This window comes from Thermobia domestica, chromosome 11 (assembly GCF_964235325.1).
Source record: "Thermobia domestica chromosome 11, izTheDome1.hap1.1, whole genome shotgun sequence".
NCBI lineage: Eukaryota > Metazoa > Arthropoda > Insecta > Zygentoma > Lepismatidae > Thermobia > Thermobia domestica.
The window spans coordinates 147,464,568-147,482,383 of record NC_137464.1 but is presented as its reverse complement, the minus strand read 5'-3'; the positions used below and the strand labels follow the sequence as shown (position 1 = coordinate 147,482,383).

The 17,816-nt window shown below is 36.3% G+C and overlaps 2 protein-coding genes across 4 annotated transcripts in view; one reads left to right on the top strand and one right to left on the bottom strand.

The window, feature by feature from the left end:
• Positions 1-17,816, top strand: part of LOC145664482 (protein snakeskin-like) — a 212,042-nt gene that overhangs the window by 77,058 nt on the left and 117,168 nt on the right. The gene's annotated exons all lie outside the window — the stretch shown is intronic.
• LOC145664481 (uncharacterized) lies at positions 720-17,577 on the bottom strand. Of its 3 annotated transcripts, XR_014127449.1 has the most exons (7): positions 17,391-17,566; positions 15,002-15,189; positions 13,028-13,192; positions 10,156-10,304; positions 8,498-8,730; positions 7,040-7,223; positions 6,233-6,371 (listed from the first exon to the last, which is right to left on the bottom strand). XR_014127449.1 is itself a non-coding variant. In XM_081731198.1 (6 exons), exons 1-6 carry the CDS (start codon positions 17,455-17,457, stop codon positions 3,617-3,619), a joined length of 903 nt encoding a protein of 300 aa, XP_081587324.1. In that variant the 5' UTR covers positions 17,458-17,577; the 3' UTR covers positions 720-3,616. The 3 variants fall into 3 exon arrangements, 2 of the variants coding, with proteins under 2 accessions (XP_081587324.1, XP_081587325.1); XM_081731198.1 differs by lacking the exons at positions 7,040-7,223; positions 8,498-8,730; positions 10,156-10,304 and adding exons at positions 720-3,802; positions 4,929-5,062 and having other exon boundaries at positions 6,209-6,371; positions 17,391-17,577; XM_081731199.1 differs by lacking the exon at positions 7,040-7,223 and having other exon boundaries at positions 6,237-6,371; positions 17,391-17,569.

Below are 17,816 nucleotides of genomic sequence, written 5' to 3'. Positions count from 1 at the left end.
AACAGTTCAGTGATTGCACATCTCAGCTTTTTCTCTACTCTTACTAGTAGCAAAATGCCAAGAAAAGCATTCATTTAGTAAAGACTATCATTTTTCCACTCTTTTCGTTTCAATGTTGCAACCCTTCTTCCCTCAAGTTTTCTATAGTATAAAATTCCATTCAAGATTTCCTTTGAAATGAAACAGTCAAACGCATCTTTTGGACTAATTCTTTTCACTCCCTTTGAAACACCTGGGGAAAACTTCATTATATTATGTGCTGGAGTCTGTGATGGAGGTGTTTTGTTTTTCCAAATTGTGTCGTTTGGACTAAAATGTGTATCGGAATCCTAATAGCTTCATTCCCACTAGTGCTTTCAGAGCGTGATGACGTATCGAAATGTTCATCACGTACACTTACACTTCTTTGATGAACTGTATTATTGGATTCTTCATCCTCAGATTCCTCACTATTACTGTTCGACAGTACACTATCATCAAGACACTCATTTACAAAACGGACAAAATCATCCTCACACACTCTGTTCGTAGTTCATCTTCCACTAGCCGTATATGTCATTTTGCGCTGAAACTAACACAAATTGCACACCAATGTAACTGGGCATTGCAAATTGCACCTAGTCACAATATAAAAGCAACAGTGGAATATATATATATATATATATATATATATATATATATATATATATATATATATTAGAACTTTATTGTATCAAGTATGTTGTTGTAATTGTTCGAACAAAGGCAACAAGTTAGCAAAAAGCTCTAACAAATGGCTGATAGATTATATAAACAATCTTATATACAAACGATTGATAAAAGCTTGCATATGTATTGCAGCGCTATCTACTGGGCATAAAATAAGCAATTATAAATAGGACTAATTGCAAATAAGTACAATAATAATAAAAAGAAGTAATAAAACTAAATAACATATTCGTTTAGGACCAATTTTATTTACAAAATCATGTCAAATAATTCGCATACCATTATTATTTCATTAGGGCCTCCCAGGCCCTGCATATGCATTTAAGGGGTTACTAAATTAAATCAAATATTACTGTTTTCCAGATAATGCAAAAAATATTCTAAAGCTACTCACGAATGCATAAAAGAATGTTAAAAGAATACACAATGAGCAAGGCTTATTGATTGAATAGATTTGCAATAACTTTGAAAATAAAACCCCACAGGGCCTGAGAGGCCCTGCCTATGCATACAAGGGTTAAGAAGAACATACAAAAAGCATAACACAAGACGAACATGATGAACCATACAAACACACACACACAACGTTGAACGGAGCGTTAACTATTACGAGAGAAAACTAAAAGATTATTGTGATAGAAGAAAGAATAGACACAGAAGGGTTCTCAACCCCACCTTGAGAACTTAAGCATCCACCAACCGTCCACTGTGCTTTAGAAAGAATAAAAGCTGAAGTGAGAATGAAGCTGACTGTTTCACATACCGAAGCTTTCAGAAGAGTAATGAGTACACAAGTTTCTGCCTTTTTCCAATTGTTTTTATATTTTTTTTAGAAAACTGCCAATGTAAAACATAAATCACACGAAAAAGTCACTTTACCTCTCAAAAAAGTAACTTTTAGTGACCAACTTGAAAAAAGTGAATTTTAGTTAAAAAAAAGTGACTCGCTTATGAGCCCTGTTCCGCTCAATGAATTTACGTGAATAAAAATATACTTTACAAAAAATTAAGCTAGCGCCAAATGCGTTCCTGCATAACACTAGACTCAGTCTAAAATATATATATATATAAAAATCTTACTTCAATCGATCTCTTCATTTCTAAAAACATTTTGACTACACCCTTCTAACGTCCGTCCGTTGATACATCATTTGCAGAGCAGGCTCGAAACCAGCCACAGAACTTTTGGGGCCATGAATATGTTAGGAGGGGCCCAGTCATTAAAAATTCTCTTACAAATATCTAAATTGTGCATTTTGTATTTAAGTCTGGAGGGGATATGAAAAATTTAGGGAGGGCCAGGCCCTCCCCAACCCCCCTCTATTTGCGAACCTGTTGCAGAGTAGCACTTACCAACTGAATCTGGTATAAGCTTATTACTATATTGTCACATTTTTTCTTATTGAGGAGGAGGTAGGTGAATGACCGCTCAAGACGTTGCCAATTTCAGTCATCTGCATCTGTCCACCAACCTCTTTTCTCGAAAACGACCGCGGAACCCAGGAGGGTAGGTATCAGCGGTCTGTTTTGTCAATTGTTTTGATCGAAACACCGCCCGAAACAATGAGGTCGTGTGGCTCTCGAAACCGTACATGAGAACGAGGTCGCTTCGTATTTTGAAGTGAAATAAATGAAATAGAATATTGCCTCCTTTCCTAACCGCTAAACCTTTTTTAACTTGATGTAATAAATAACTATATGATACTGATTGATACAATTGGATTTGGGGGAGTATTCCTTTTCCATCCAGGGGTGTGTGTAAAGAAATTTGGAGGGGTGTTAGGGGGGTGTTGGGGGGGTGTAGATTACTCCCTGACCATCACAATAGAATCTACATCGGATGAAAATCAAAAAAATCAATGAACATTGATCTAAATACTGTATGTATATGTATGCTCTACGTGAACTTATTCTAGAAGTCAAAAGAAGACAAAAATGTGGACCTCTTGTGCTAGTAGGATTCAAAGAGTTTGAATCTCATTTATGGGTTTTAGATAATTTTGATTCAGCATGGGGAATGGAAAGTTTCGGGTAGGATCTACAAATTAGATAACATTCCGGTATTTGGTAAGTAGGATTCAGAAAAAGATTTACAAAAAACGGTATCACTGTATATCTAATTGGGTGGTTTATTTACACGCCTTTTCCTGAGTCCTACTTACAAATAGCGGGATGCTACGTTATGAATAGGTCCTATCCGATATCCCAGGATTTCTCGATATTTCTGTTCCGTGTTCACTCAAAGTTTCCTAAAAACCATAAATAAATTCGAATGCTGATTCTTAAAGGGGCCCGACCAATAAAGGAGGCCTTTTAGGGAAAAAAAAAGTGAAACAAATTCTCTCGACTCGAGAACAGTTTCCATAGAATATAAGAGCCACTTTTAGTACACCCGATATATATTAAGTGTCGAAACCGCGTGAAAATAAAATTTCAAGTTCCAAAGTTTCACAGTCATGAATCAGAGTTGATATGCCAGGATACCTCAAGGAAATCGAACAAGGTATATTCAAATTTTTCATGTATTCTCAAGGCGGTAACCGAAGGAAGTGACGGAGCTTCCAGATTTTAGTTAAGCAGCTAGTCCCTGTAGAGACTACCTTGTTCATCCATGATGCACACTTACTTAAGTTTGAACACGTACAACTTTGTTAAATGGGAATACCGACCATCAATTCCGAATCATGGCTGTGTAACTATGGAAGTTTATACAGTGAATTTCACTCCTCCGGTTTTATAAGTCTCTGAGATCAGGTAGAACATTTTGTGCTTTGACATCAGGCACCGGTTTATCACTGATTATATTATCCTAATCCATCACCCTGTACAAAGGATTACACAAAATTAAATTTCATATGCATTGTTCACTTAAAAGACATGGAAAGTTGCACCCAAGACATGGAAAGTTTTAAAACATATCTATCATTTTCAATGCTGAATCCAATTTATACATTATATTGTCAACGACCACGTAGTAACCGTGTATTTCCTGAATAGATGGCCCTACTACTAACATCACTGGTTGGAATGTTAAATTAAGGTTATTCATCTTGTTTCTTTTGTTGTCCAAAGTTTTCTGGATGTCTTCTGGATTCTACAAAAAGAAAAGAGCATACGTAGTAGAATATTGTCTAATAAAAAGTGTAACATAAGAACATTTATTTTCTGCAAGCACTTACTGCAAAAAATCTGTTCCTCTCAGCGTTAGTTTAGTAAAATGCGTTATATTACAGCTATATAGGAACAGAAGTAAGCAAAGATCTACTAGTATCATGTTCATATACTATTATTAAATATTTACCGAGGACTAATTTTACAATTATTGTATTATTTTGGAATTACAAGTTAACATCTCGGACGTGGCACGTCCACGAAAAAAAAAAAAAAATCTTTCATACAACTTTCAGTGAACATTACAAACTTCTAGATAATCCGATTAACAAAATGTTTATGCAGTATATTTAAATAACTCCTACAATATCAAATCAACACAGTTATTTGTTAATAATTGCGTTAATGGGTTCTTATTGATAAATTCACATGCATAATCAATTAGTAATACATAGATATAAACACATACATAACTACAAAGTATACTAACAATCTAACAAGTACTGTAATTAGTGAATATAGGGAAAGTGATATTAACAACTAACCTACTTATAACACATACTGAAAATGGAACAAATTAATTTGTTGACTGCATCTTATGGCAGTATCTAGCTCCCGGACTTCCATTGTCCTCCTGAGCTTTACCCACTGTCCGAATGCAGGCATTCCATTCCTTTGGGAATTACCTTCTAGCATTCCTCCAATAGACTACGTATAATATTCCAGTAAAATGTGCATGCATAGCTTATCGCTTAAGTTATTGAATTGTACACATATTGATTATTAGTATCGTTGGCTCCCTCGTAACATATCTGAGCCAGTGACCATACACACTATATTAAACATTGGACAAACACCGCGTGCGTGGGTTTTCTCGGAGTTCTCCCGTTTCCGCCCACTTTCCTCATTCCACCATTTCATTAATTTCTCATAATCACAGTCTCCTTTAGCCTAACCGGCATAATCGTGAGACGTAAAACTCAAAGATTTCATTTCATTTGTCACTATATTAAACATTACGATTATGAAATGAGATTGAATCACATCGATGACAACGAAATATTCGACTTCCTATTTCAAAAGCGTAAAACAAAAAGTGCAAGAATTACCTTCACGTGAATCAGAAATCCTTCCTGTGACTCGACAACAGACGGTTTCCATGAACTTTTTCCTCTTCCAGCAATTCTTCCTCGAGGTGGACATACAACCGGTAATAGAAAGAGTTTCATCAGGTCAACAGTTCCTGTCAAAGAAATTATGAACAATAAAATACTGATGCATAATTACTAAATACAGTGCAACATCACACGAAATCATTATTGTTATTAAAGATAGATGTATTTGGGTAAAATCTAAATGCTCTCTTTCAAAGAAAATTCAGACTGATCGTATAAGCGCAAGAAGTAAAATTAAATAGAATAACTATCCGTGACACTGTTAAAAAAAAAAAAAAGGATAAATTTCTAAAGTAGCTGTCGACAGAAATTACTAATACGCATGGCATATTGCTTTCCACAGCAATTCTGAAGCTATTATTCTAAAAAGGAAATAGATTTTTTGTTTTTTAACAAAATAAATGAAAATTTACTTTATAGTTTGTGGACAAAGTTTATTCGATTGTTGGTGAAACAATTAAAGTGAAAGAACACGATGTCAAAGTTTGCAGCGAGTTAATGAAAATAGCACCCATTTAAATTTTACACTGTACTTTGCAAAAAGATTTAGCAAGCTATTAGGAAGCACAATAAAGAAATATAGTACCGCTCGAATATTTTCCTACAGTCCCTAGTTACAACAGTTGGTAATAATTAACCGTATACATATTTCACGTGTCAAATATTAAAACGTAAGTGAAAAAGGCATCAAATGGCATTACGTGGATTGCTCTATAGGTGCTTCTTAAAATGCAGTTATAACACGTTTTGTTCCTCAATAACCACGAGTGGCAAATGTTTGGTTTCTGGGAGAGCCTGCAGATATCCTGTATAATAACGTATGGCTTTGTTTGGACTGAAATAACATCGACAACTACCTTATTATTATTATTATTATTTAACAGTATAGGCTATTTTGACAGCAACGACTTTAGCACATCAGGTGTCGAGTGTAAACATATTTAACGGAGGAAAAACTTAAGAAGCCGGCATTGCATTTGCACCATTAAACTCGTGATTAAGAAAACTCAGGTAAAACTTAAGTAGGTTACAAGAAGCTATTATAAGTCACTCAATTTGTGTTCCACCGAGAAGCAACATACACAACCTTGATTTAAAATATGAATATTACAACTTATAAAAGAATTAAAAAAAAAAAAAAAAAAAAAAAAAATCTTTTGAATTGGTTATAAGCTATGCATAACTTCTTTAGATAATTTGCACAAAATGTATACCTTTATTATATTGCCCGCTTAAAATGTCCTGGTATAATCGCATAGATGCTGCATCCTTCAACGTTTGTTGGCACTTCTGTAACAAATTGTCTGTAATGACATCCCACTCAGCGTATAATTTTGTTGACTTTTCAGGAAAAAGATCTTGAAAGTCTGCATCAATCTAAAGAAAAAAAAAGAAAAAAGAAATACAAATGCTTTCTAAACCTCTTTTAAAAAATACCCAATACCTATAAAACATTGTACATTGCATTAAGTTTGAATTATCAAGCATGCATAGATGGACGCACGATTTCTTCTATGACCAGAAAAGATTGTCGTAAGTCATTCTTATGTAGTTATTACTCTAAACATGTACTAATCTAAGAACGGGCCACCTACACAGTTTTTCTGTAGATACCTTAGACTTCCCTGTTTCAATACCATTGACATCACTATAAATTTGAAAAGTGTCCCCGATCATTTTAACAGACACCGAACATTCTGAATTTTTTACAGTGCAAAATGTAAGTCGAAAAACTTTACTTCTGTAAAGTCTGCGAATTTTACTCTGTCTTGCTGGTAATTGAAAATTATTTATACATTTGCATTTTCTACCTACTAGCTGCATGAACTAACCTATATTTACTTCCTTTATTCTTATATACATATTTTTACTAAATTTCCCTGAATACTTATTTGCTACTCTAACCTTCTTTAACAAATGTTCTCGATGTGTAGAATATCCCGTTATATGTGTATTTCTTGTGAGAATTTCACTGAGATAAATTCCTGATTACAAGTTTAATGTAACATAAATGTAGAAGAAAGATGCATAAAATTAAAGCATACCAGAGTGTAGCCCAATGGCTGCTGAAGTACAGGCCATTCCCTTAGTAAAGAATATACAGTCGCTGTGTTTTCCATCCGAAGCATCAGTTTCCTCCTTTCAGGAAAGGAGACCTTCCAATGGTGCAGAACATCCGGCCAAGGTTCAACATAATGTTTCAACCACTAACATGTTCGCTAGTTGGTTCTAAGTGGAAAAAAAAAGTGCACTACTGTGATTACATATGATACAAAAACGAATAGATGTAAACCTTATTATATTCTTCCATCCTCATCCAGAGGGTCTCCATCATCTTAACTTTGTACAACTGTTACTCCAGTAGCACAAATATACAAGGTGGTGCGTAAGCTCACTTATAAACTGCATGGTAATGATAAAAAGTGAAAAACAACTATGTGGATACACATTCGACCTAGGGATGTCGTATGGTAGGAGTGATCTAGAATGTGAGCATTTTTAAATCCACTATACTGAATTCAGATTATGTTTTTAAAATGGGAATAAGGTCATGTGATCCATATTTCAGGCTAGAATTTAATCAGGAAAACAATCAAGGCGTTAGTTTTCAGATACCGTAAAAAGTTAGACATATTACTTTCTGATGTTTACCTTGTGCATAAGTACCTTATCACCCCTTAACTGCGTGTTTATGAAAATAAGTTAATAATACCTTCTGCATACTTAACTTGTTTGTTTAAGACACTCTTTTCTGCATAAAGGCTTTCTAATTTCACCTCATTATTGATGGAACACACTACTATCAACATTAACTTAAAACACAACATTATAAAGGCAACAGCGATGCGTACTTCAGTGGGCATTAGCTATTTTTATCTTCAGTGTACATAAACCTTACATGATGATATTAACTCCCATTTGTATGAACGCATGTACGCTTTCTGAAAAAAATGGGTCGCGGTGGCTCAGTGGTAGAGCGTTCACCTCTGGTGCTTGGGATCCCGGGTTCGATCCCAGCCCCCGCCATGTGAACTTTGTGGTGGACAAACACCGTGTGCGTGGGTTTTCTCGGGGTTCTCCCGTTTCCTCCTACATTCTTCATTCCACCATTTCATTCATTACTCATCATCACCGTCTCCTTTAGCCTGACCGGCATAACCATGGGACGTAAAACTCAAACATTTCATTTTTTTCCTGAAAAAAAAAAGCGGGGCACGATGGCTCAGTGGTAGAGCGCTTACTTCTAGTACGTGGGGTCCCTGGTTCGATCCCTGGTCAAGTATGTTTGTGGTGGACAACATCGTGCTCGTTGGTTGTTTTTTTCGGGGACTCCCGTTTCCTCCCACTTTCCCATTTCACCAATTCTTTCATCATTATTCAGCTGCTTTAATCATCGTTTCCCTTGCCTAACAGGTATCATCGTGATATGTTTCAAAGATTTATTTTTATAAAAAGTATCATTAGCACAGTAGTATAGTATTAACTGTACAATCAATATTTACCTATAGTATTTGATAATGTTTCTACTTCTGCAACATTCCTCGTCGGTAAGCATTCACCTTCCGCCTTCCTCAGTAATTTTAATGCGTTGCGGCATCGATCCACTAGCTTACCCTTCGATAATTTTTGCTGCGGACCTTCTGTTACAGGTGGAACAAAATAGACCTCTTTTGCCTCCCCAGGAAATATTTCACATATTTCTGAAGAAAGTTGCTCGCACTCGTGATTGTATACTCTATAAAGAAACATGTTAACATTCGTTGAAACGAAGTTGAGTAACGATGAAATATTAGTACTGATAATTTTGGACAGATAATTTCTGTAAATTTCTTTTGGTATTACACTAAATGCCTACCGGTTATGAAAGTCATGTATTTCAGTGATCAGTCACGCAAATCAAGAAAAGCAAATGAAATGTTCCAGAATAAATATTTTTAGAACCATTTACGTAACTATTTTCCGTATTCTGAGAAATCCAAGATTTTTTTAATTTTAAAGAGTAAAGATTACGTGACTGGATACCAGAATCGAACCCGAGACCTTTGGGCTGATGTCGCAATGGGCTACCAATTACTATTATCGAAGTTAGGGATTTAGTATTTAGATTTCTGGGCTTTCGGCATCTAAGGCCATGTTAGCCTCTCACGTATGACATCTCTTGGCGAGCACACTATGCGGGGAAAGGGAAGGAAGTAACTTCGGACATATATGTTAGGTACCACCCCGGCATTTGCCCGGTATGAATGAGCAAAACTCAGGAAAACCTCATTCAGGATGGCTGGCCTGAAAAAGCTTTTTACACTTTTTCGATCGAGTGCCCCCACTGGGAACCGAACCCGAGACCACTCGCACCGAAGGCGATAGCGTTAATGACTACGCTACGTGGGGCCACTATTATTATCGAAGTTTTCGTGTGGCAATCGAAGTACTGTCTTTAATTGGTTTTAACAAGTGTATTTCTAGACCTTTTGGCAAGTAAGTTACAAATTTATTCTGGTGTGGACACACGGTCGAGAAGATGCAAAAGCTTGTTATAAATTATTCCACACGGGATTTCTTAATTTTCCCTCTGTCAAATACCGGAATTGAATTGTAGCTTACAAGCCCAGGCCACTTCCTTACCAATTCTTTCCCCGAGTAGCCTATTTACGAGAAACATTATCCATTCGATTTGATGAGCCATAGATATCAGTTCTTACATGTAATACTCAGAGTTCTTACATGGATTACAGAGCATGCCAAGTGCTACTGGGTAGGTCGAGCATGGCCACGAACTCTGCACTTCCAGACATACTGTCTGAAGTTTTCCTAAATCCAATCAGGCGAATACCGCGTTAGCAAGTACTGTTAAGGCCAGGGCTGATGTTTTTGCACAATCTTGCCCCTTCACCTGCCCCGACATGAACCTTAGCTGCCCAAAGTTACATAAATTCAAATACAACTCCGCTTGGTCTAGTTGTCAGGGTGCTCATCCTCGGTGCGCATGGTTACAAGTTTCTATCCGCTGGAGGTCAAATTGAACTCGAATTCGGAGCCCATTGTAGCATCAAAGTTTTGGTTTCGTCCTTAAAATTCCGAAGTTCGTTTAGGAGGATAATCACAACTCACTCATTTCTTAATTCAAATATATTACTCTACAGTATATAAGCTATTCAGATACCTGCTTCTAATGCCGTGCACTTCAATTATTTTATTGACAATTAGATGCACAAGCTTCCTTCTTGCCGTTGAGTTTAAACTTTCTTCTTTTTGAAATGTGTGCAACACAAATTTTCCATCAACAGTTGCATATAACAGATGTTTTACATCCTGGAAAAGAATCACATAAATTTCTAAATACAGTAGCCCTTTGATTCAAAAAGGCGCAAGTAAATCTATCAAAGGTAAAAGGTATCAAAGGTTACGTCATGTCAAATCAATGGATTGAGTACCTCCCAATTTCCTGAAATATTGTGTCTGGTAAGTAGTGCTAAGAAAATATGATTTGCACAATTATGCGCCCAGTGACCCATATTTTTCATGTAGCTGGGTTCCCAACCTTGAAAAAGTTCCTAATTTTAACATACACATGGTGGAAGAAAAATTTTCATACCTCTTGTATGTAAGGTAGAAAGGTCGTATAATGCTTATTTAACAGCTAAAAAATACATTTTTGTTTAAAAATGAGCATACTGGAGATGAACGATATTTTAATGTCAGGGTCATATAACGTAATCTTTGACCAGCCAACTTCATAAAAATACCTTCTTAAAAATTTTAAACATGTTAAGTATATTGATATTGTGAACAAGTGTATAATTTTCAGAACAGATGTTCAATCAAAAATTTTATTTAACCTTGAATGAATCAACATTTTTAATAACGAACTATTTATGTCACAAAAAGTTGGCAAATTATATATAAATATTAGCAGTGTCTTAACATGAAACCAAATCGAATATTCTAGTCCTTTTTTTAATTACCTGAACCTTATTTCTTGTACTTGTTTGACTTAACGGGACCCTACACAGGAAACTAAGTGCCTAAACTTTCTCAAAAGGCTATTTTTGTATCACTTGAACGGTAGAGCGAAGCCTGAAAAAATTTATTTGACTTACTTGATATGAACGTCTGAATCGTATGTGTTTTCATTGCTTTGACGTGGATTTCGAAGATTTCAAGAATAAATGTTCACCAAAAGGATACTATCTGTAGTTCTATAATATCGTAACAAGCCCAACATGACGGGTGTAGCATAATGACACACAGTTATTAATTGGGCTTTGGTTTTTAGTGTGGAATGGTCCTACACAGTGCAATAACTGTACATGTACAACGTTTACCACGATATGATTGTCGTAGCTTCTATTTTCGCGACTATTCCAAACCAGTTGTCACTTGTATACAATAACAATGAACATATAATGTTTTGTTTTAGTTTGTTTTTATTGGGAAAAAAGCCAAGGCCAAACGTTACGTTATATGACCGTGACATTAAAATTTCGTACATCGTTATTATGCATATTTAATGAAAAGTTATTGTTTTAGAAAGAGTACTCACATTACTGGTATTAGGAATAGTCTTCAATAGATTAAAAAACAATTCTAGTATTATCAATCACACAATGTGATCGATGATCTTCAGAGTAAAATGATAGTTTGTTGGTGTGACAGAAAGTACTAGAATTGTTTTTGGAGCAATTGAAGACTATTCCTGCTACTAACAATGATGAGTACTGCTTCAAAAATGTTGGTTCCCGTCTTCTCTCATCAGATGGAGTTTGGTACTGTTTTAGCTTTGAGGTAAGTCTTACATAATATTTCAATTTTACCCGTAAATAAAAGTATGAGCTTTTCTTTGACTATGCGAGTCAATCCAAGGTTGGCACACAAAAGTATGCGTTACTGGGGCTATAATTGTGCATATATCACTTTCTCATCACGTATTTATCACACCAAAAGTTTCAGGCAATTTGGAAAGGGTAAAATCAACGTTCTTAAGATAATTATTTCACGTGGAATGCTGCCGTTAGTAAATTCCATACTCCATACATTTGATCATCACATACTGACGTCTTCAACCGTAGTACAAATATGTGAATAAAACGGATGAAATGCAAGAATTCCCGCAGGTGAACAATTATAATTTATAAGTTTTGCTGGAAATTCTTATATTTTGTCCATGTTTTACCTCATCTATGTAATCCTAATATTTGTAGCACTAATGAAAACGTCAGCGTGTCACGTTGAAAGGTATGGAGTATACAATTTAAAAAAGGTAGAAGAGTACAATAATTAACTGACCGTTCGGCTTTCTTCTCTGATGTTTTGCGGACAATTTCTATTTTGATATGATTTTTAGTTTAGCGTCCCCTTTACCAGCGAGGTTATATAAGACGTGGACCTACTGATTAACGTGGAATCCGAACATCATGAGCTCCGGCCGGGAATCGAACCCGGGTCTCCCACGCCAAAGACGGGTACGCTAATAGTTCAGCCACGAGGGAGCTCTGCATTTTTATTTTTTAATTATAGTTATTATACAATGTTACTTTACAACATGTACGACTAAATAATTTTAAAAACTAAATATCCACCAACGATGTATGTAGTAGACATTCAGCTACATGAGAAAATAATACGTTATCTTTTCAAGAAGCTTTCCATACATCAAACTATGCGAAATTTATATCTCCATATCAAACACGTCTTTTAAAGGATACTTATTTGATTCGGGCGATTGCTGTCTGTATGTAGCATACACGGCACATAGCAAAATGGCAACAAACGGAGTAAAACTAGAAATAAGTCACAAGAAGGATATCAGTGTCGCATCAGCTTTTTCTTAAAAAAAAAAAAAAAAAAAAAAAGTCAGTCAAGCAAGATCGGTCAGATACATGCATGTATGCATCATTCGCTGGACTATGTCCAGGACATTTTAGTATATTACATCAATCTGATTAAAACCACCGGATCAGCTGACTTTAGAACAGTTAGTTAAAAGTGTAATTGAGCAACACATTATTCATCCTGTAAGGTAAATACTTGCTTACCAAATTCAGTCCTCCACCTGGTGATATTGGCCTGCTCTCCGGAGATTGTTCTACTGTTTTTCGACGCTTACATGCAATTTTCTCGTGTGTATTGGATGGACTTGAACTTGTAGACGTTGAAGAACGTAATGTCGAATCAGTTTCAATCTCACGAATGAGTTCAACCTTAATAATGACACAATAAGTGGCGTTGTTCAACATTTTAATTTTAAAAAAAAAGACACTTTCCGCTGAAATACGTAGACAAAAATATTGATTGCTTGTGGTAAAATATATAAACAATACCGTAAATTATTTTCATGGCAACGGGCAAGCGTCTCGAAAATAGGTATCATCTCTTACACAACTGCACTTGGTCCAAACCCAACCGGTGGTATATGAAAAGCGTGTCTGCCTCCCAAACAGCACTGAGTAGGCCGAAGGTGACAACATACCCTGCTCCAGCTGGTCGTTCCGACTGAATTTCCTTCTTTTCCTCACTCCTACAAGGTAAATGCCGTTATGGTACCTTCTGTAATGCCAGGGTCGCCATCTTTCCACATCCTTGCCCTAAGTTGTCTAAAGGTCATAAATAAATTCCAAATTAACTTGAATGGTTGAGACTGTGTAACACCTTTTTTCAGGTCAACCATCTACTGTGATTTTCTACCCTCATTCACTACAGAAAAATAAGGGGATAGTACACTACACACACGCAGAGGCTACTTCCTTCCTCGGATACTGGTCTTTGAAGAATTCCATCTTCCTAAAGGACGGGCCTTTGCTTGACGTGTTACGGGCTAAGGCCAAAGTTCCCAGAACGCCCATAAGCTGAACGTGAATAAAATCATTAAAAAATATTTTGATCTAGAACACGATACGTTGAGCATTTTTTTTTTTTTTTTTTTTTAGATATTTATGATGCATTAATACTGTTATTGGTCAACTGACGTTACATAAAAAAGCAACATGGAAATTGTAATATTAAACACAATCACGTTAAAAGCACAGATATATAAAACTCTCAAAGCATCTCATTCTCTAGGCGATTATTTATTCAGGCCAAGAGAACTCTACAGGGTTTAAGGATGCATACCTCGGAAAGGCTGAACTGTAAAATCAAGTTCCAAACTTATATCATCTCTAAAATTCAAATACAACAGAACTTCTACTTTACAGATGACGTGAGTTTATAACTTAACTTCATAATTTAAGTGGTTCAAGCTTTCCTCTCTTTCTTAACCTAAGGAAGTGCTTGCTTAGAAAATGGAAAAGTTCGCCAGTTTAATATCTGCGTTTTTAACATAGTCCTGTTTGGGCTAAAATTATAATCTCCACGTTGAGAAATCAGCTTTTGGCAATGAAACTTAACTTGTGAAATTTGGTCTTCGCTTCCATAAAAACTCCGTGCCGATAGTAATCCTAAAAAAATGCATAGAAAAATTCTGTCTCTTAGACAGGATTCGAACCACACATCTCATCATCTCCGCTTAGGAGAATTAAAAGTGAAACTACTGTGACCAAGGGATTTCTTTGCATGATTTTCGTGATTCCACTTACCTCCGAGATTAAACAACTCCTCGTTGGTATTCAATATGAGCATTCCATCCACGTGAAGCTACTACTTGTCGAGGAATCTGTCATGCATGATCAAACAGGTGGTAATAGTTAGACGTCTTTTGCTTTTATGACGGTATTAAACTTGAGACCGGCACTCACGACGTGGGAAGTTCGAATCACACCCAAGACTGAAAACTTTTCTACACCTTGTCTGAACTTATTTTTATGTAACATTTGTAGATAAATGGCAGTATTAATGTATCAAAATAGCATAATAATAATAATAATAATAATAATAATAATAATAATAATAATAATAATAATAATAATAATAATAATAAATATTAGTCAATTTTTACCGTACTGTAACAGAGAATAGTGTCATCATGCAAAACATATGTATAATCCTATACTACACTAGTGTATTGGACTTACCACAGGTGTATTAGACACATCTGTTGGGCAACAAACCGGCATACACATTGTAACAGTATCCTGAGTGGTACTACTTAGATAGGCTTTTAGTTTACTTGTGAATTTCGCTCTTTGTCCAATGACGGGGATCAACTCTTTGATCATTTCTTCAGTTAAAAGCGACACACTTTCTAAATCAATTTGCTGCTCTGAGAAATAAAACAAAATATATATGCGGTATATAAACCCTATAAGCTGAATGCGAATTTACTGGAATTTATTATGAGGCTAGATCTATAACCCATCAGACACAACATTTGTATTCTCATCTCATATTGTTTTAATTTACCGTGTCACAGAACTTATTTTGTATTGAGTCTGCTGGTAAAACTACAAAAGCAAACGGGTTCACTCGAGCAGACGGCTCTACCAAACAGAAAATTTATAGGCAAAATACAATGTGAAACATTTTTTGTGAAGGAATGAGAGTGTGAATATAAATAATTACTACCAGTGCACAACATATTATTTATAAAACTAATTTCGACTTATAGTGAAAGTAGTAGGCCTATATATGTAAGTGTAGTCTTCCTCTACCCTCGGTCGCTGACGGTACTGTTCCCTACGGGCGTCCCCCCTCGCTGTCACTCGCCCCCTGCTACGATTCTGCCCTGACTCAGTTAGACAACATTCGTGCTTTTTAGAACCTACCTAGCACCAAGTGGTTTGTGCAGCCTAATGTTTATGCTTTACGCCCGCACTGTATTTACAATAGGCCCTGCTGAAGTCAATCTCCAAGTAGTAACAGAGCTCCTCATTTAGTACATGGGGGAGGTATGGGGGACATAGGGACCACTGCCCCCAACTTTTTGACAAAAAATAAACATGCCACAGGAAGAAAATTGTCAATCACTCTATACTCGTGCCCTCCCCCCCCCCCCCAGCAGACAATTCCTAAGTCCACCCATGATAAGTGCATGCTCTGCTAAAAGAAATACACGGATCTAACCTAACCAGAAAATCTAAAAATTGGGGTAGATTCCTCTGCTTGTGTAATAACAAACAGACATACTATAATTCTCACCACTGTGTCCAAGTGGTAGCAATTTTGCAGATGGATATAAATTTCCGTCCTCTAGCTAAATATTAGTACTGGTATCACTGTTAGTTTGCTTTAGTAAAAATAAATTGAACTTATTTGCAGTAATGAACCAGTTCACGTGAATCTATTCTGTCACTGTTTTGCTCGAAGTAAACATTTGATGGACCAAAGGGCTATTTTGTGTACCCACATTCCACAATAGAAATCATTTACTTATCTCCGGTATGATATTAAATACTCGCCCGCACTGATGAATCACTCGCAACAGGAGAGTAGTTATTTGCATCCCTGATATGGTATATATAATAACGGGTTCACTCGAGCAGACGGCTCTATTGAAATTCATTTTGAATGGAAGTGAACGTATTCTAAGTGGTACTATTTACTGATGCGGAAGAATATAAGAATGCGAAAAAGGCGGAAATAAACGGTGGGAATGTTCTGTTCGTGTCAGCAATAGACATTTGCGATGGATATAATGCAAACATACGATTTTATTACAAAGAATTCTGTGATAAAGAGCGTCATTTTATAAAGTTTTTGCAGCGTCATGGTATGTTGAAACGTAAAATGAATTATGCTAAGTGTGGAAAAGAAGTAAAAATTCAAAACAGACGAATTTCTCCTCGCAGCGGGCCATTTGTACCCGGGAAACCAGTGAAGTCATTTTGAAAGTACGAGTTATTACGATTATTTAAGTGTTTTTGAATGTGAAAATTATTGCGGATATTTTATATATTTTCCACTATCCTTGTTTATGCGTATGCTCCCCGTCGCTGACGCGCCTGCTCCCTACGGACGCACCCTCTCGCTTCGCTCGGACCCCCTGCTGCGCTCCTGCCCTGACTCGGTTAGATAGCATTCGTGCTTTTAGTGGCCATCTAGCAAGTTGGTTCGTGGTTTATACCCCCCCCCCTTCCGAAACAAAATCCTAAATACACCACTGGTAGTAGATAACCAAATAACACTGATTTGCACCGTAGGCAACGCTGTACAAGAGAAGTGGCTATAGCCTTATTTCATAACCGCTTGCACTGTACAACTTTCTTACAGTGTAGCAAGAAGAGTCACTTTTAATAAAAATGTTTACATAGCTGTGCCCCCCTGCAATTGCTAACTGTATTTTGAGAAAAGAAAATGGTTCTTGAATTCAATTCAACAAGGAAAGCAAAAGATATAATTAAGTTATCAATTAAAATTTGATACAATTACAGTTTTCAATGTTGAGGAAAACTCTGCAGAACAAACGACTTAAAAGTTAGGGAGAACAACTATGAAACAGGTTCATAAGAAACAAATCAAACGTACCTTCAACAACTGGAATTAAGTGTTCCAAATCCCAACCGTGAAGCAATTTCTTGGCTTCATTGTCCATTGCTGAAATGATGGCTCAAGCTTCCTTCTTCTTCTTCTTATATTGTAAACAATAAAGCCCCACAAACTTAAACGACGTCCATTTAGACAGCCCCCCCCGCCACGTCAAAATAGGTCGAAAATGGTGTCAATCGTTTGTGCATCGTTCGTGCAGAAATGTCCAACACAAATTTTCGTTTGTGCAACAATGAACAATAAGCTAGAGCGAAAACAAAGTGGGGGGGCTGTCTAAACGGTAGCACCCCACCTTGTCAAAATTAGCCGAAAATGGTGTCAATCGTTTGTGCATCGTTTGTGCAGAAATGTGCAACACAAATTTTCGTTTGTGCAACAATGAACAATAAGCTAGAGCGAAAACAA